At 49.3% G+C, this 19,256-nt stretch overlaps 1 protein-coding gene across 6 annotated transcripts; it reads right to left on the bottom strand.

Annotated features, from left to right (window-relative positions):
• Positions 1–48: 48 nt before the first annotated feature.
• Positions 49–17,441, bottom strand: LOC118509106 (low-density lipoprotein receptor-related protein 4). 6 transcript variants are annotated; one of them, XM_036049276.1, is made up of 11 exons: positions 17,218–17,438; positions 14,823–15,864; positions 12,691–13,699; positions 11,112–11,562; positions 10,726–10,850; positions 8,513–10,655; positions 8,149–8,445; positions 7,407–8,060; positions 6,262–7,339; positions 5,900–6,072; positions 49–5,817 (listed from the first exon to the last, which is right to left on the bottom strand). In XM_036049276.1, exons 2-11 carry the CDS (start codon positions 14,950–14,952, stop codon positions 5,698–5,700), a joined length of 6,180 nt encoding a protein of 2,059 aa, XP_035905169.1. In that variant the 5' UTR covers positions 14,953–15,864; positions 17,218–17,438; the 3' UTR covers positions 49–5,697. The 6 variants fall into 6 exon arrangements, with proteins under 6 accessions (XP_035905169.1, XP_035905204.1, XP_035905176.1 ...); XM_036049311.1 differs by having other exon boundaries at positions 8,513–10,652; positions 17,218–17,437; XM_036049283.1 differs by having other exon boundaries at positions 16,450–17,267.
• Positions 17,442–19,256: the final 1,815 nt, after the last annotated feature.

The following is a 19,256-nucleotide window of genomic DNA, read 5'->3' as shown; positions in this document are numbered from 1 at the left end:
ATCTCCCTGTTACCTGTACGTTACCATGCTTTATCTGTGTTTTTTTTGTTTGTTTTTGTTTTGTAGGTTTGTTTGTTTTGTTATCTTCTTCTGTTTTTTTTTCTTCTGCACCATTCTAATTTCCCTCTCAAAAGTTTATATTATTGATTTACTGTTCTGCTTTGTTTTTTGCCCCCCGTTGTCGCTTTCTACCATTTTGTTTTTTTAGATTTGTTGCCTGTTCATTTGCCATGCTTCTTTTTGCCTGCTTTGCTTCCGTCTGCCGCCGTCCGTCCACGATGATGGTAGTTTTGTTTCGTTTCTCCCGCCGGTTCGGTTCGTGTTGCTTTTAGTTGAGCTTATTGGTGTGTCATGATTTCCTTAACATATTTCCTTGTTTTGTTTGCTTTCTGTTTCGTGTGTTTGTGTTTAAGTTTTTGTTTGTTTGCTTTGTGTGTGTGTGTATGTGTTTGTTTGTTTGTTTAAATTCCTAATATACACTGATTTGAGAAATTTACGATTTTTGCCTTCTATTATTTGCTCGTACTAAATTTTCCCTTGTTTCTTTTTCTCCTTTCGGTTTTCTTTTCCAGCCTCATTCATTTTCTAACCCTTCTTCTTGCTGCTGCTGCACTCGTTTTCTTCTCTACTGTCTTTCGTTTATGCTACCAAAAACTTTCTTTTTTTTTTTTGCTATTCCAACCTCAGCCCGGGTTTAAACGCAAATTTGTTTGGTTTTGGTTTTCTTCACTGCATACGCTCGCTTCTTTGTTCCTAATAAATGCAGTACTATTTAGTTGGGTTTTTCTTTTTGTTTGATTTTCTTTAAAAATATAAATATCATCTGAATCGTTTGTTGCGAGTTTAACTCACGCTGACCGTCTTATCATTCTTTTTTTTTTGTTTTGTTTTGTTTGTCTCATCTCTTCTTACGGTTCACGCCTTTTTTCGCTTTGTTTCGTTTGTTTGTGCTTTTGTTTGCCATATGTTTTTCACCGTATTTTTTCTCTCGCTTTTCCCTTTTCCTTTTGTGTTTAGAGAATTTCCTTCGCTTTTGTTTCATGGCTACTTGCCCGGTTGCCCTCTTCGAGGTTATCCAATCTCCAATTCGCCCTCATTAAATCATTCTTCGACTCTCTCTCTCTCTCTCTCTCTCTCTCTCTCTCTCTCTTTCACTCGCTTGTAAATGTGATTTGGTTTATTTGTTTTCCATCTGTGTGAGTGTGTGTTTTAAATCGGTTTAGTTTAGGTCAACTGCTCATTCGCTACTTTGCACCTCGGTTTGCGTTCTATCAATTCATATTTTTCAGTTCCCGTTTCTAGTTTCACCAACCTTCCAACGTTTCCATTGTATCGCTGTGAACTTATCAAGTGTTGTTTGTTCTGTTTGTGTTTCATGTTTTTGGAATGTTCGGGTTTTTGCTTTCGGTTTTTTTTTCTCTCCATATGTGTCATAGCAAAATCATATGTATATGTGTATATATATATGCTTTCTCGTTAAATGCATTGCGTAGATCGTTTTCTTTTTCTCTCTCTCTCTCTCTCTCTCTCTCTCTGTTTACTTTTGCTTTCTTCTTACCGTCCATTTTAACTGGACATTACTATATATCTAGAAATGATGTTTTTTTGTTTTAAAATGAGCATCAAACAAAAGGGATCGTGATTAAGCGCTAACGGCCCTCTCAACTCTCCCTTTAATATGTCTGTGTGTGTTTCTGCATCTGAGTGTGTGTGTGTGTGTATTTTTGTCTTCATTTAATATTTTCACAAGCCAGTTTTTAACCCTGCCAAACACTTGTATCCCCTATATTACTATATAAGGTAATTAGAATAATAAATTATTCATATCTTTGTTACAATCATAATTCAAATTACGGTAGCATTTCAAACGCTCTACGCACTATGTTTTGTGTGTGTGTGTTTTTTTTCTTCATTTTTTGTTGTTCTGCTGCTGTTCATCACTCCTTATTCACTAAATCTCAGTTTTCTTTATCCGGGTTCATCGCTGCGACAATAAAATTTGCAGAGCCTTGCGCAAATTTCATTCCGGAGTGCTGAAGTCCGATTTGCCCGATGGCTTCTGGTTTGTATTGTGTTTTCTTCTCTCTCTCTTTACATATATAAACTGGGACGGCCGAATTGTAACCTTCCCGATGATATCATACTGACTTGGCGATTGTAACAAAAAGAAAACGAACGTGGGAAAACAATGAAAAATCTCCCTTTCGAAAACAACACCGTTTAAAGTACCATAGTAATGCCTTAACGTTACGCGTTACGAACAGTTACCATTCCAAGGAATATATCTTAGCCAACGCTTGGAAGCGATGGATGGGGGGTGGTAAAAATCCCGGTTTGAGCCTCTGCATTTTTTTTAGCTCGCTTTCCAACCATTGTGCCAATATATTCTGCCACCAGCCATCATCTGATGCGTTCCGTGACGGTCCTTAACGAGATGGTTTGTTTTGGTTTCTTAATCCTACACTTGCATACAGCTAGCATCCGTTCGGTTTCTACGGGTTTGCACTAAAACGCGCATTCTGGTAATGCGAATTGCGATTGAAAACATGCATGAAAAATGCGTTTTTCGATCTGTGGTATTACTGATTCTGCCCCATATCGTTTCTTATGGTTACACTCTGTTGCAACTGGAGAAGATGAATGACAGCTGCCACCCGTCACGCTATCATGCCGGTTATGGACAACCGGGTGTCAGCTGTCATACATGAAACAGAAAACACTACTTATTTACTAAAGGTAATAGTGTGTGTGTGTGTTCAGTCAAATGTAACAGTTAAGTAACAAGTACATGTTAAAGAAAAAGGAAAGCAAGAAATAGACGCTCAACCTCTCCCGGTGGGGAAAACTTGCCCCAGGTTACATGTTTCAATTTAGAGCCCCCTTATTGAGACATCCGCAGCAAGTGTTCCGCACCAGTGGCGAGGAAGATACGTCTTGTTGACAGTCATGAACACAAAACCATAAATCAATAATAGTACGTTATAGGCCTGCGTTTTGACAGTTCTGTTCCGATGTGGTGTAGTGTTCGGTGACAGAGAGTCTCTGTGCCTTGCGCGTTAGCTAGACCACTCTGTGCCTTGCATGAGTGTTTGTTTGCTTATGTGATGTGAAACGTGGTTAGATAGGGAGCTGTTAATCATGAGATATTCAATATTGGAAAATGAAGGGAATTTATCATTAGCTTACACAGGAAGAGGGAATATCTGTTTCTACTACATCCGAGTTTGACAGTTCTCTGAGAACCGCGAGCGTAAGCACTTTGCCCATGTAGCTCAGCAAAGTAGACTTCACTACAAGACTTCATGAAATAGTAATCCTATGTGATGCAGTGTTCACAATTAGAGCAAAGCACAACATGAGTAGTATTTCTCCAGTCTCCAGTCGCGCTGCGTTATACTGAGCTACATCAAGATATGCTTGTTTCTTTTGAAGGAGCTAACTTCGGTAAGCTCACGGCTAAACTTCAAACGGTCCAACAGCCGGGTGCAGTAAACACGTACGCATTTAAATTGGTAAAGAAAAACCTTAGAGTCTTAATTCACAAAAATGCTCAGGGATAATCCGAATCAGAACGAAGTCTCTGTTCGACTTGTGTTGAGGACATGATAAATCCAACATCTCTACTAAAAAATGAAGCCCTGTTGGTGCTCCGATTGTGTAGTGATACTGTATGTTGTTGAGTCTTTAGTGTCTTCAGTATTTACCTAAACAAATTAAATTCTATCAATCCCGTTTCGTGTCCACGACGGAACCTTAACCTCAAACATAATGGGGTTGTATTCCCAAAGAGGGCTTTTGGTAGTAATAGTGTTCCACCACATTCACAAGCAACCCAATATGGCAAAAGGATGTGCTTTAACTTCAACCATTCGTCCGAGGTATTGCTGCATGGATCTAGCCATCGTCAGACACCCTTAAGAACGTAAAGCTTCACAGTACCCTTTCCGGTGCCTTAACTAACTACAGCAGATGTCCCTGTTTGTGTGTGTGTGTGCGTATGTGTGTGAACCTTGTAAATCTCTCTCGACTTTAAACTAAGATACTTGATACCTCGATAATCAGTCAATAGTTGCAACCGGCTTGCTGAACGACTGCCGACCAAACAAGTGTCATACTGATCGAAAAAAAACGTATAAGATACACACAGAAACATGGCTTCTGTAGTGTAATGAACCTGCACAGCAGAACCATCTTCTCCTTCCTTCGCAGCAGTATCGTGACACCACTTACAAATAAATCAATAGCGTTCTTCAAGGATCGCCAAATGCTTCTGTCTGACCATCTTAATGTATCCTCCTTACTAATAAACGTAGTTTGCTCCCGATCCCGTCAGGATCGTAGAGTTACGAGTTTGACGTGTGTGTGTGTGGGTGCATGCAAGCCCGAACACTATCACGCCCAAACGCACCCAGCAAAACAGTCTATAGAGCACCTCGGCTAATGGTGTACCTCTGGTCGATCGCCATGATCATTGAGCCCTCGACACACGGGATAAGCAGAGGTGCCACCAGAGCCGACGTCAACATAGCCGGTTAAGCTGTCCCTACTGTCCTGCACACAACCTTACCCACACCCACCCACACACACGCACGTCAAACTGGTACACAACACAGCCTCCTATATAGTCGTATCAAGTTTCATCCTAAATCTCGTTGCCCTTGGTTTGTTTGTTCTAGGTGGTTGAGCCAACCCAAAAATGTGTGTTTTTCAGTTTGCCTTGCTTAAATGTACGAAGTTATGCAGGATGAGTTGAAACACACATAGTACACGTGTACAGATCACCTACGAATATACAAGATTAGTGTCTAAAACTGCTTACGCGGTACTGAGGACCCTCGCTGACCGGCCATATTTTGCTGACCCTGATCTATGGGGCGCAACTAGTATTTGACACCTGTCACTACGTGTGTACGTGCTCTGTCCACACAAAGGATATAAAGAGACGGTAAATTGAGGGCCCTCTCGCATCTCTCTTCCTCTCTACACATTTTCCTTCTTCCTCCCTCCTTCTCTCACGACTTCCTGCCACTCGCATTCTGTCTTGATACTGACGTTAAGTGGACACAGTGAACCGATCGTAGGTGGAAGAGTTGGTGATGGGCTAAAGTTTCTGTTATCAATGTAAAAACCGTGTAAACGAAACGATGTCGGTGGTAGTGCCGAGTACCGCTTTGGTATCTCGTACGCAACCACCGGGATAGTTCACAGCATGTTCACGCATGTATGGGAGTATGCAACGCTTCAAAACGGAAATTTTTAAACCAAAACGAATTTTTTGGTCCCCGGTTCGGGGACCACTACTCCTGTGTTCACTCGCTAAAGATTCTGTCCGTTCGCTTCCCACAGCAAATGGGCTGTCAGCCGTAACAGCTCGTTAGCTCATGCCCGTAAGTATTTCATTGAATTGAAACGTTATCCCAATAGTCGGCCATTTTGTGGGGCTTTGTCCTTGTTGTGTTGAATTAGCTGCCTGTATAGTCCTAACATTTCCACAATGTTTGTGTTTTGTTTCTTAGTCTTGCTTTTGCACACTTCAGTTTTGAGCAGATAAGGTTTCGGTACGCTGTTGTCTACGATTGATTTTCAGATATTCTGGGTGACGTTAGTAAACGGAGCCGCCATTTCCCTACTGTAGCTGCATCGGGATTCGGGAGCGTGTATCGTGTGACGACCCGGTTGAGGTCCCCAGGCTGCACCTTAAACGGGAAGAACTGCTGACACTGGTGTGATCTGGGACGTGGGTGTTGATGCTAGGTAGCTTCCATTGCTCGTGCCATGATGCTGGACGCCCAGGTACTTCTCCTCAAATACCCGCTCCTGTTCGGGGAAAATAGGGTAGGTAGCCGTTAGTACTCTGCTCATACCTCTAGAGTCAACTTTGGAGTCTTGTATCACCGACCTGTGCACGATCATACTTTAGCCGCTTCCAGATGGTGTTGCGCGACGATCCTGGATCGCCCGTCTGACACAGGCCTTCGATACCGTTGTAGTTCGGGTTGGTAAAGGTAAGGACATCGCTGGCACTGCGCGAGCTTTTCTTACTCTGCTTGCGTTTCGAGTTGACAATCAGCACTGGAAAGGTGAAAGCACATCACATCACAAAATTCGGCGCTTTACTACTCAACCAAAGCGAATCGTTAGGAGAAAGGTGGATGTTATGCGGATACTCTCAAGCTAACTGTATGGTTGTATCAGACATACTTCTTTTTTTTAACTATAACTATGACAACTAGCACTGCTACTTGTACGCACGTCAATTACCTAGGATAGCGATGACAACGATGATCAGCAACCCGGCCAAGATGGCGGTCGCTATAATGACTAGCTGCGCGTGCATGCGGCTGGTCGTCAGCACGATTGAGCCGTCCGACCGGGGCGGTTTCTCTTCCGTTGCCGACAGCATCTCATCGTTCGGCTTCATCAGCACTAGAAAGGTCGGTTCCAGATCGCAGTGATGCCCGTCCGGCACATCCGGACAGGCGCACACGTACCGCGTTTCCGCGTACAAGCACAGATGCGAACAGCCCCCATTATCCTGCCGACACGGGTTCCAGTCGTGCGGTTGCCGCTGCCCGGACACCGCCCGTATCTCGAGCGCACCGCGTAAATTGAACCGTGCCACCTCCACGTTCGACGCGCTGTACTTCGGTGCGCGCAGTACCGACTTGTTGTACCAATCCGTCCAGTACAGGTGCGTGGCGGTGAGCGTGAACCCGAACGGGTGTGTCGCGTGCGACACAACCTGCTGCCGCCGACGGCCATCGAAATCGCACAGCTCGATCCGATCCTGCAGTGCGTCCGCCCAGTAAAGCTTTTTCGCGTCAAAATCGATGGCGAGACCGGTCGGGAAGCCAAGCTCAAAGTCAATGATGCTGCGCCGCTCGGAACCGTCCATGTAGGCTCGTTCGATCTTGGGCGTTTGACCCCAGTCGGCCCAGAAGACGAAGCCCCGTTTCGGGTAGAGGATGATCGAGCGTGGATCGTCCAGCCCGTCGGTAAGGATCGCCTTCCGGCAGGAACCATCCAGCCGCGCTACCTCAATCTTCTTCAGTGCCGTATCGGTCCAGTACAGATTATCGGCCAGCCAGTCAACCGCGATGCCGTTCGGTGTGTTGAGGGCACTCGACACAATCACCTGCGTGTCGGAGTAGTTGTGCATGTTGACCCGACGAATCGCATCCACGTTCACGTCCGCGTAGAACACGTACATGCTGTCAAAGTGGTAGTCCAGCACAACCGCTCCATGCACACCCTCGATCGGCAGTACCACATCGAACAGATCAGGTGTATCGAGTGAGATACGTCCAATGCCCGAGCGTAGCGCAATCAGCAGGTACTCCTGTAAGAGAAAACAACACATTTGAAGAACAAAAGCCGGTGCCAGCAACACCTACACCAACACTTACGTCTGGCAGAGTTTTACACTCCGTCGTGCTACCTTCACGCATTGTCAGCCCGGTCGGACATTTGCACGAGTAACCGGTCGGATTGCGCAGGCAGAGATGCGAACAACCACCATTACCCGCACCGCACACATTCTCCAGATGACGTTCCTCGTCCTCCTGCACCACCTTCACATCCATCAAACCCTCCAAACCGTGCGTTACGTTGCGTATGTGTGCGGGGCTAGATTTCGGTACCGAGTGCAGTGCCTTCGTGATCCAGTCGGTCCAGTAGATGGTGCGGGCGGTGACTGCGAGCGCATACGGATGGGGTAGATTCTCCACCACCTTGGTGCGCGAAGCACCGCTCAGCGTACACGATTCGATCGTTTTCATCTGTGCGTCGGCCCAGTAGATGCGCTTCGCACCCCGATCGACCGCAAGTCCGTTCGGCCAGCCGAGCCCTTCCGTGACAAGATCGATCCGGTTCTCACCGTCCATGTCGGAACGTTCGATGCGTGGATTTGCGCCCCAGTCGGACCAGAACAGGAAGCCGGTTTCGTAGTCGAGTGCGATACCGCGCGGCTGCTCCAGCTCCTTCCAGACCAGCGCACTGCGGATGCCCTCTTCCAGATCGCTCACCTCCAGCACCTTCCGGCCAGCGTCCGTCCAGTAGAGCTATCAGGCGCACATGGAGATTATATTAGTTGAAGGAGAAAGAGAGAGAGATAGTGACAGTCACAAAATCGCACACACACACACTTACCTTGCGACCGATCGAATCGATAACGAGACCATCCACACTGGTCATGCTTTCGCTGTAGATCTGCTTGATACGCATACCGTCCGGTGTGGAGCGCATGATCACATCCTCGATCGTGTCCGCCCAATAGATTTCGCCCGTGCGCCGATCAACGTCCAGCGTCACTACGTTCGAGATCGGTGGTAGCGGCAACACGACATCAATCTGATAGTCACTGTCGAGCGACACCTGGCGCACCTCGGTACGGTGAGCAAACACGAGATAGTTGGACGGGCCACTCTTGCACGTTTTACCGTTATCCTGTGGAAGAAGCAAACAGAGATGTTTAGTGACCCTGCCACCATTTTGTTTTAATATTTTCTGCTACCTTCAGCTGGATACCGATCGGGCAGGCACAGCTGTAGCTGGTCGGATTCAGCAGACAGATGTACGAGCAGCCACCGTTCTTGTGTCCACAGGGATTGCGCGACTCGCGTCTGTTCCGATGAAACACGCGGATATCCATCAGGTCGGTGTTATTGGCGAGTATCGTACGTCGGTCGTGCCCGTTGTACATGTTCGCCACCTGTATGCTGTGCGTGTCCCAATCCGTCCAGTACACCCGCTTCTCGTACACGTCCAGCCCGAACGGATGCTTCAAACCCTCGGTAATCAACCGATTCCGCCCGGTACCATCGTAGTTGACGTACTCGAGCGACTTGGTACCACCGTCCAGGAAGTACAGCCGCTGCTTATCCACATCCAACGCCAACCCGTTCGGCCACTGCAGATTCTCCGAGACAAGCGTGAACCTACCGCTGCCATCCATCCCGGCCCGCTCGATCAACGGGTTCGAGCCCCAGTCCGACCAGAACATGTAGCCCTCGCCCGGATGTACCACAATATCCCGCGGTTTGTCTAGCCGTTCCCAGATCAGCAGCGCCCTCTGCCGTCCGTCCGTGGTGGCCGCCTCGATCCGGTTCGTACCCGGATCGGTCCAGTAAATCTTGTCCGTTACCCAGTCCAGCGCGAGCCCAGCCGGTGAGATCAGGTTCGACTTCACGATCGCCTCCTGCTGACTACCGTTGATGAACGCACGGCTAATCATGCTCTTACCCACATCCGTCCAATAGATGACATTCGTACGGCTGCACCAATCGACGGCTACGGTCGATTTGATCCCGTCGAGCGGTAGCACCATATCGACCGGGTTTGCCGCATCCAGCTGCCTCACGCGCACATCCTTCTTGCGTGCGATCAGCAGAAGTTTGTCCGGTACGGTCGAGCACGTCTTCTGGTCTGGGCGTAGCGTTAGGCCGATCGGACAGGCACACCGGCGGTGTGTACGGGCCGGTAGACACAGATGCGAACAGCCACCCTTACGTCCACCCTTGTCCGTCGCGCAACGGTTCGTAAAGTCGGGCTGCCGGGACGGGTGATAGCTCTGGATGCCCATCGGGAAGTGGAGCCCCTCGTGCACGACGCGGAATCCACGACCATTCACCTTGCTCGCCGTGGAGATCGTTTTCGTGTGCCAATCGGTCCAGTACATCGAGTCCTCGAACAGGGCCAGCGCGAACGGGTGTGGCAGATTGTTGCTCAGTATCTTACGCCTAGCTTTACCCTCGAAGTTTGCGCTCTCGATGACGTGTTTCGCATCCGCCCAGTAGATCCGGTTGCTGGTGTAGTCGATCGTGAGCCCGTTCGGCCAGAAGATGGCTTCCGCGATGATGGTCTGCCGGTCGGACCCATCCATAAAGGCACGCTCGATCTTCGGAGCCGTGCCCCAGTCGGTCCAGAATACCAGGGCCCGGCCAGGATGTACGGCAATGGCGCGCGGTTTGTCCAGATCGCTCGCCGCGATCACTGCCCGCATCTGTCCATCCAGCGTCGACACCTCGACACGACGCGTCCCCGAATCGGTCCAGAACAGCAAATCGTGTATCCAGTCGACGGCCAGCCCGCCCGGTGACTCTAGCCCCCATTTGATCACGTCCCGCACGCCGCTCCCGTTCAGATGCGAACGTTTGATCACGTCGATCGACACGTCCGTCCAGAACAGCAAATCCTGCCGGTAGTGGTAGTCGAGCGCAATCGCATTCGGCAAACCCTTCGCAATCGATGTGTACTGATTGTTGGCGAGCGACACCTGCCGTATGTCGGCACGGTTTGCCATCAGCAGCTTCACCGAACCACCGACCGCTTTGCAGGTGCGCTGGTCCGGCCGCAGTACATACCCCGGCTGACACGAGCACCGAAAGCTGCCCGCCACGTTCATGCACTCCTGCGAACAGACCGGATTACTGATGATCGTACACTCGTCGATGTCGGTACAGTTGTAACCGTTGCCGTGGAGTAGATACCCGGGCCGGCACATACACTCTTCCCGACCACTGTACGCAGTTACGCAGAGCTGCTCGCACCGTGAGTGGGCCCCGCACGGATGGACGATCGGACAACGCATCTCGTCCTCACCGTTCGCACAGTCACTGTGACCGTCGCAGACGTGTTTCTGATTGATGCATACGCTGCTAGAAAACAGAGCCACATTACATACCGGCTGTTCGATGTCTCGGTGACGAGACAGACGAGAGTACTTACGAATCGCGTGTACTGTTTCGGCTGCCTGACGGGCACAGAAATTGGTTCAGCTCACACTTGATGTCGCAGTCCTGTTCATCTTCGCCCCGTCGACAGTCGGCCGTTCCATCGCACACCCAGGATCGCTACACTCATTTTGTGTGGTGAAGTGAAGTAAAGATATTCAGACATATGTTAATAGGGGAGTGATGTTTTATATCTACCACTAGTGAACTCGCTCTCGTGAACTTGGAAGAAGTTCTGATTGCTCTCCAAGGCTATTGCTCGATGCCGTTACATCAAGATTTTAACATCCATAGTTCGAGAGATAGTCGTGAGTGCAAGTTCACCATTGGCAGAAGCATCTCCAACTACTCTCTGGCGTCTTCCAATCGTACGCTACTCACCAGTATGCAACGCCCATCCTTGCACGTGTACTCATCTGGCGAGCAAGTCCTGCCAGCGATTCGATCCACCGGACAGTTCTTCTCGTCCTCCCCGTTGTTGCAGTCCTGCTTGTCATCGCATCGCCACTGCAGCGGGATGCAATCACCATCGTCACACTTGAACTCGTTGATCATACAGTCGACCTGCTTCTTCGGACAGTTCTCCTCGTCGCTCCAGTCGCCACAATCGTTGTCCCCGTCGCACCGGAACCGCATCAGCACGCACCGGCCGCCCGGACCGCCCATACCGCCGAGCGCACCCTTACACTTAAACTCACCCTCCGGGCAGCTCTGCATCGGCCGGTCACAGTTCGCCTCGTCCGACTCGTCGATACAGTCCGTTTCGCCGTCGCACTGGAACGAGGCCGAGATGCAGGAACCGTCCTTGCACCGAAACTCGTCCCGCGTACACCTGTACCAAGAGCAGCAGTTGTTGGGCGATGAGTTGTTGTACCTACTGCACTTAGCTCTCCTTCAAAACTTCCGACCAGGCGCTCATTAAACGGCGTGGGTAAACATCATTAAATTGAATGCGCGCCATTAAGCTTCCCAATTAAAAGCGGCAAACCTACCTTGCCGAGGCAATGGCCTGGGGTGTGGCAGAACCGTAGACAACCGAACGGCAGGCAACAAACAATTTCCTGCAATTATTCGCCCCCGGGTTTTCTCCGAACACTAATGAAGAAAACTATTTTCAAGTTCACTGCCAGCGGCAGGATATTGCTACGGTGAACGATGAAAGCTGCCAACAAATTGCGTTTATGCCACGTCGGATTAACTTCCCGGAGAAGGGGACGAAACACCCGATCACGGTCAGTTGGCAATTGTGTCAATTAATTAAATCATGCCTACAATGCAACGCACCCGGAGCGACAAACTGCGCCTCCCCGGACGTTAGCTTGCCGCGGGATATCCCGGGACCAATCGTCGGTGCAAGTGCAATGCCCCGGGGGTAGATAGGGCGGATCTTCTCCTGAGTTTGGAATGTGCTGCTCATCAGCACGGAAGTTCAGTACGGCAGTGGGACGTACGCTCAACACATACTTGTTTTCATTAAGGCCCAGGGCTTCGGCTCTGCAGTGCGCAGCCTGGTTCCGGGACGCCATGTAACACTGCAGACAAGATCCTGACCTTCGCCCATGAAACGGAGCCATTTCAGGGAATCATCCGCCCCTTGCTTCGTTTGCTAATGAGAGACAGTTTCAGGTGCACAATACATGCAATGCTCAAGTGCAAGCAGGGTATCGGTAAAGTAATTAAATGAAAACTTCAAAACCCCCACCATTCTGAAATGGAACCTGGAGGAGATTTTTGCAAATCTAGTAGTTCGTCCAGAACTCCGATATGCCGAGGCGATTACAAGGCCAGTCTTCGGACACGGCAGGTCCGGGCATCAAACCGCTGCTGGGCCGTCTCTTCGTACGCAAGACTGACTATCCAAAGCTTCGAAATGGTAGTTAAGGACCTCTCTAGTTCGTCCAGAAACTATTGGACCGGTTCTTGCCCGAGACTAACCCAAGGATACCCCAGCGCTACTTACTGTTTGGTGCAGTTTTTCTCGTCCGACAGGTCGTTACAGTCGTTGTCACCGTCGCACACCCAGTCCCGCGGTATGCACATCCCGTTCTGGCACTCGAACTTCTCCTCGGTACACTCGAGCCGCGACCCGCAGTGCGTCTCGTCCGTGTAGTCACCGCAGTCATCATCGCCGTCGCACAGCCAGTCGCGCGAGATGCACGTGTGCGTGGTGGCACAGATCACGTGCGTACCGCTCGTTTCGCAATTATCCTTTATCTGCTGCGCTAACCGCTGGTGCACGATCTCGCAGTTCTGTTCGTCCTCGGTCAGGACACAGTCCGCCTGCCCATCGCAGTGCAGATCCATGTGGATGCAGGCGCAACTCTTGTCGCAGGTAAACTCGCGCGGCTCACACTTGATGTCGCAGCTCTCTATCCCGGTCAGCCCATCCACCTTGCCGGCACCACCGGCACCGCCACCGCCACCACCCCCACCGCCCGACTCCATCAGCAGTTCGTCGTCCGGGCGAAAGATGTCATCCTCCGGCTGGATGTGGTAGTGTCCCAGGTGTGCGCTCGGCCCGTACCGTTCGAACGGCCGGAACCCATCGTTCTCGCGCCGCTCGACACCCCGTATGCCGTACACGGTGTCGTAGTGTGACATCGATCCGTACACGTTACCACCGGCCCCATGGCTACCGATCGGATGGTGCGACAGTCCCGCACTACGATCGATCGCGATCGACGCATTCTTCGGGTATTGGGTCGCCTGGTGGAAGGTGCGCCGTCTCGGCGGTGCCATCATGATCTTGCCCGGTGGCAGCTGCGGCCGGATATCCTTCTGGTATGGTTTCGGTTTGCGCGGTTTCGTCTTCACCACCCGGCCTTCGCCCGACTGCCGCATCGAGTTGGAGCCAAATATCTGCCATGCGGCACCAAGCTGGTTCGGCCCCTGTTGGGACTGTTCCGATTTGCCCGTGTACTGTCCCACGCCCTCGGACGTTATTTCCGTCGTTTGCTCCTCGCCATACACTGTATATCGTTAGTGTGTGTGTGTTGGTAATATAAACAGAAATGGAAAAACGACACATTAAGCCATATGTCATGTTTGGAAAGGGAAACTATCGTGAGACTTGAACGACCTTGCCTACATTCAGGCGCAATTACTAGTAAGGAGTGGACATCTCTGTTAGTCAAGTTTCTCAAGATACCTCCCAACTTGAGTGGGACTGGAGGGCAGTCTCAAGGAAGGAGGACCTCATTTTCAAGGACAGATTACACCCATCGCTGTTTTGATGAATGGAAACGTTTTGGGCACGCCTGCGCACTGTACTCCAATTGCTGCTGCCAGCATTCGGGGGGGGGGAGGGTTTTTTGCCCATACTGAATCTCGCCCCAAAAATTTCGCCCTTTTTAGCATACCTTTAGGGCGCAAAGGGGGGGTAGAGGAGGAGGGACGGGATGGGTTCGTTGAGAGCGAGAAGTTTAGCCCGAGTCTGAGAAGAAAACAGCGGTTGAGTGAGCTCAACTTTCGCCCGCAAAAAAAAGGGAAGGGAAAAAAGTTTATTGATTTAGGGTGCAAGGCTTTGGGCGCTCCCAACACGAATCCGAATCCGCTTCACGCTCTCCAGGCCGTGTTTTCTTGTTCCAGTACGGTACACGATTCTCTACAGGGTACTTTCTTCGCCTCCTCTAATTACTTTCTTAACTGTTTTGCTGGTGCGTCCTTTTCTTTTGGGGCGGTTCTCTCCGTTCTCTCTGTTCCCATCCTTATCTCTCTTACCGCGTTGAGTCGCTCATTCATGGAATAGTTTGTTTTTTCTTTATGGTGTGGGAATCGAAGAATATTTTTGTGAATTTGACGACTCGTACACGGGACACCTCCCGAAACCAACGCAACATCATCATCAAGAAATTCCTGGAAAATGTTTGATACGCTTTGGCGGAAATGCCACGTCGGAGATTCGGGTTCACACGCAAGCTTGTGATGTGTGGGACGCCCCACGCTCAGCTCAGAAAAAATTGCTCAAAACTTCAATGTCCAACTCCTTACCAGATGCTACCATATGCTTATGCGTCCCGATCTGTTCGCGTTCCCGATACGCATACGCAATCGAACGCAAGCAGCTGTTAACGAGGTCCCTCCATTACTTACCGAGTCCCAGAAACAGGGGTACGGTGAGCAGCGGTACGATCAGTCCCAACCGCACACCGAACCCGGTCGGCGCAACATGGCCCCGGTGTGAGCGTCCACTGCCCCAGTGCTGACGCTGCTGTTCGGCCATCTTGCACCGGAACCACCGTCCAACTGGCGGAATGTCGCTCGGGTCCTCACGACTCCCCAGCTGGTTGATGCTTTCTGTGGTTCCCTTGCAGTATGGTACGCTTTGCTGAACACGGGCTGAAAGGTTCGCTACAGTTACGGGGAATGCTCACAGAACTCACAGAACACCGTAATTCGGCAAGCGGTCGGTAAACCAGCGCACAGTGGGCTGCATTACCGAGCGCACTCGGGCAGGTAAAGGTGGCGTACCCTTGCTCACAGTCTCAACCGTGTCAACCGCGTACAGAGGAGCGTCCTAACACACACACACGCACACGCACGCAGGATGTTGCGTTTTTCCTTGTGCAGCAACTTTGAGGAACTGTTTTGTCTAATTTCTAAGTGAACAAACTTCCAGCCCAAAACCCCTTAAAAATCAAAGCCCTAAACCAGTCTTTAACGACACTGTGTTGTTTGGATGTATATATCCGCTACATATAGCTATATTGTTGTCGGGGGTTTTCTCTCCTGTTTTTTTTTTGGTTTTTTTTTTTTTTGGTACTGATCCCGGCCCTTTTCCGAATCGGGTTTTCCAGCTAAGGTGGGCAACGCACCCGCGTCGTTGCACACGCGGCCAGTCGAATCGATGATGGGGGCGCTGCTGCGTACAACCGCTCCCGCACACATTGCTCTTGATACATGATTGAGGTTAGATTTCTGTTTGAAGTTAGCATACGAATTGTTGGTTCATTCCCCCCTGTGGTTCAGCACCTCCTCACACCATTTTGCTCACTTCACGATGCTGGGCCTGCTGGGCACGCAAGCCTTCCGATCACTAGTTCAGCATCTTCTCTTATAGCCCTTATTCATGGTGCGTCCGCACACACACACAGACACACACACACACACTTAGCTAGTATACTTCACAATACACCTGCAAAGTTGAGATGAGGATTGGAGTGGTTAGCAAGGCAAAATTTGAATATGAATAACCCCCCTCAGGGATGGCTTGGGTTCGGAAGAACGCATCTGGTACGGTGGAGATGGATCCAGCAGGATCCTGAGAAAGGCACGTGGCTCGGCCATCGAGTGAGCAGCATCCAGACGCAAATCCGTGGTTTTGTGGAACTTTTTACGGCTTAATCACAATTTTCCTTTCCCTGCTGCTTTTCCAGAATGACCCTCCCCCAACCCTAGCCATCCGAACCCTGCCATACTCCATGTTGTTTTTTTGTTGTTGTTGGTCCTGTCGTAGTCTTTGCCTGTACTACCGCCCACGCCCTATAAAACCACATTACACTGCACGACGCATACATGTATACGGGATGGATGGATGTGTTTGGCCAAACGCATATGCACCACCACAGAGATATCGCGGTACACATGCACACCCAGATATCCATACATCCGTAACGTGGATGACTTCGTTAGTGTATAGGGCCGAGGACGAAAGTATCTAGGTTTTTTTTTTTGTTTATTGGAATCACCAGCCAACAACCAGAATTTCAATCAAACGTACGTTCACTGTCATCTACGCACGCAGATGGTCTCACACTAACACAGCACACACACACACACACGCCAAAAGATTGCTTAATTTTCACAGCTCTTTCAGGTACACTGCGTACATCATCATCTCCCCCGTCCACCGCTACGTAGGTGTGCGCGAGGAGTTTCCAGTTCCAACGACCGATGCTACACCCTTTTTTCGGTTCCGCTCATCTTCTTTTTTTCCACCCCTTCTTTTCGTTTTTTGGGGCCGAGGATTATTGTTGGAAGAAGGTGATGATGAACGCCACTTTTCGTGGGTTTTTTTTTCACCCCGTTTGGCAACCCCGGAACCTTGTTAAGGACCACTGGTTCAGGGATTACATATCACTGGCACCAGTGTCTCCGGTAGCCCGCTGCTATTGCGTTTTCCGAACCCGAAAAACCGCCCGTTGATCGTGGTGCTTGATTGTCGGTTGGCCGTTTGGTTGGTGGAGCATCCGGTTCCATCTGCGAACCCGAGCAAAAGGCGTTTTTTTCTTTGCGTGCCAGAGTGTGGTGGCGCAGGTTTTTTCCGGGGTTGAGAGACTCCGAGGATGGTGGAATGTGGAGGGGGAGGTTGGTGGGATGCTAGGAAGGGTAGAAGGGGTCCGATGGATAACAGGTTGGGTTGAGCTCGAACCGAGAGGTACGCGATGGAGAGTGAGTGGGAGAGAGAGAGAGAGAGTGAAGGGGTGGTGTGAAAAACGCGGTGGTGGAGGCAGTGCTACTTCACCGCCGAACAATCCCGAAACACTACCGGATCTGGCCCGCAGTGCAGCCAATCACGCGAACGGTACATCTGTAACTGGTGGCCAAGTCGCAGATTTCTCATCGCAGCCACCTATGCGAGCGCCGAATGCCTGCGAAATCGTTCTTCGACACTGGTTCCGCTCCCAGCATCCAGCATCCGTTCGGGGCGAGCGCGAGCGTGAGCGAGCGAGCGTGGGAGCGAAATTCTTAAGCAAGCATACCGACTTACATAATGGTCCAAGCCAAGTCACCAGTTTCGAGCGAGTGTACTTGGGCAGACCGTTGCTGTCTTGGGAGCGTAATACGAGGGACGAGAGCCCACGATGTGTGCCCGTGCGCAGTCGCACCGTAACACGGTGAAACCACCGACCGCGAGTATGAGTGTGAAAAGCTGTTTTCCACCTCGCATATTGGGTACGGTCCAATATGTCCTGCCGTAATCAAATGCCGCCCCAGAATATTGAGCCCGCGAGTACCATAAGCGTATAACCGGGAATATCTTAGTGATCACCACCAGTCCTACTCACACACACACATACACACACATCTGAACTGCCTTTTCTCCCGATCATGTATGGGCTAGAAAGCTTCCAGAAGCTTTCCCGAAACCCGATTCTGTTTGCTTTGCAAATAAGTCGCGCTACCGTGGCGATTCTCATTTTGGACAGGAAGCAATGGGAGGCAATCTGATTGGTAACTTCGATCGTGTACCACAAACGTATAGCGAGTCGGCAGCACCAACGAGCAGGGAGCAGATTTTGAGTACTAAAATGCTCCTGATAGCTCCAAGTTTTCGGCAAGTAATTAATAAATTAGTTACGTAATTAAAAGGTTGATAGTGGCAGAGTTTTTTTTAGTTTTATGTCACATTTTAGTAAAAAAAAACCCCGATTTTTTCTTATTATTTAAAATAAAGCATCGACTAGCACGAACGAACTCAACATGTATTTGCGTAGATTGAAAACAAAAGCATCAATTTAACTCTCACACCGAAAACTGGACTCTTAGCCATGCGCGCTCGATATCGGAAGAGTTACACATACTGGGTGAGAGATGGTGCGTGCAGGCGGCCCCGAGTTCAAATCCCGCACCACGCGTGACCCCCAAGCCTAGGAAAGGTAACGAGAAACGCTTTTCCGTGTATATAATTTAGGTAAACTTAACGCACTGAATAATTAGCTTTTAAAGCACCCAAATGTCAAACTTTTTTTAATATATGAGATTTTGTTAGTTGGATTTTTGCTTTTAATTTTAAATTCTTCTTTTCTTTTCACTATCATTGCACTTTATTTTTCATTTTCTGCTCTTCAAATTTGCTTCTATTTTTCTATTTTTTTCTCCATTCTTTCTGTATGAATATGATAAGTAAAACCTTGTTTGTTTGTAATATTTTCTCATTGCTTCGATTTTTTTTTCCTTTTTTATATTATAAGTTACATTTTTTATGGTTTTATACACTTTTTAAAAATTCATTTTTAACATTTGTTTAAGACGTGTGAATTGAAGATTGACACAGATATACTTACCAAATGTGAAATTATGAATAACTGATTTATCTTAAAAAAAAAAACAAAACTTTTCCACGTGTTTGTGCACTATCTCTACTCAGTTGAGTCTTTGTTGAATTGTTCAAATCACTTTAAACAAGAAAATATTTAAAGAAAATAAACAGAGCTTCACAATCACAATGTCACCAAAATTTAACCCCAGAATGCTAAAATCCTTCCGTTATCACTGCGATCATCACTGAAGCATCACTGGATGGCGACTAGCCGGTCACACTGCTTCCGCAGGTCCTTATGTACTGGGCGAAGACGTAAACAATTCGACCCCCACCTGATTCACCGTATTGTTTTGCCGATTGATTAAAACTTACACAACGGCATAGGGTAAGGAACGGCAGTAAGCCAATTATTTTCTGTTCTATTGCTGCGGGCGATGTTTTAGAACGATTGTGCACAAATGTTTCAGCGACATCGATCAGTGCTGCTGTTGCCGGCCGGCCTCGCGACATGGCCGGACAGACGCGTTAGTCTGGCACGCCAT

Source organism: Anopheles stephensi, chromosome X, assembly GCF_013141755.1.
Source record: "Anopheles stephensi strain Indian chromosome X, UCI_ANSTEP_V1.0, whole genome shotgun sequence".
NCBI classification, from domain to species: domain Eukaryota; kingdom Metazoa; phylum Arthropoda; class Insecta; order Diptera; family Culicidae; genus Anopheles; species Anopheles stephensi.
The sequence above is the reverse complement of the archived record's forward strand: the minus strand, read 5'-3'. Positions and strand labels throughout refer to the sequence as shown.

Excerpts from the sequence above, each read along its gene's own strand:
- LOC118509106 (XM_036049276.1), bottom strand. The coding sequence starts at position 14,952 with ATGGCCGAACAGCAGCGTCAGCACTGGGGCAGTGGACGCTCACACCGG. Across the intron at positions 10,656-10,725 it reads CGAAACAGTACACGCGATTC|CAGCGTATGCATCAATCAGA; the intron begins GTAAGTACTCTC and ends TCTGTTTTCTAG. Across the intron at positions 8,061-8,148 it reads TCGATTCGATCGGTCGCAAG|CTCTACTGGACGGACGCTGG; the intron begins GTAAGTGTGTGT and ends TGCGCCTGATAG.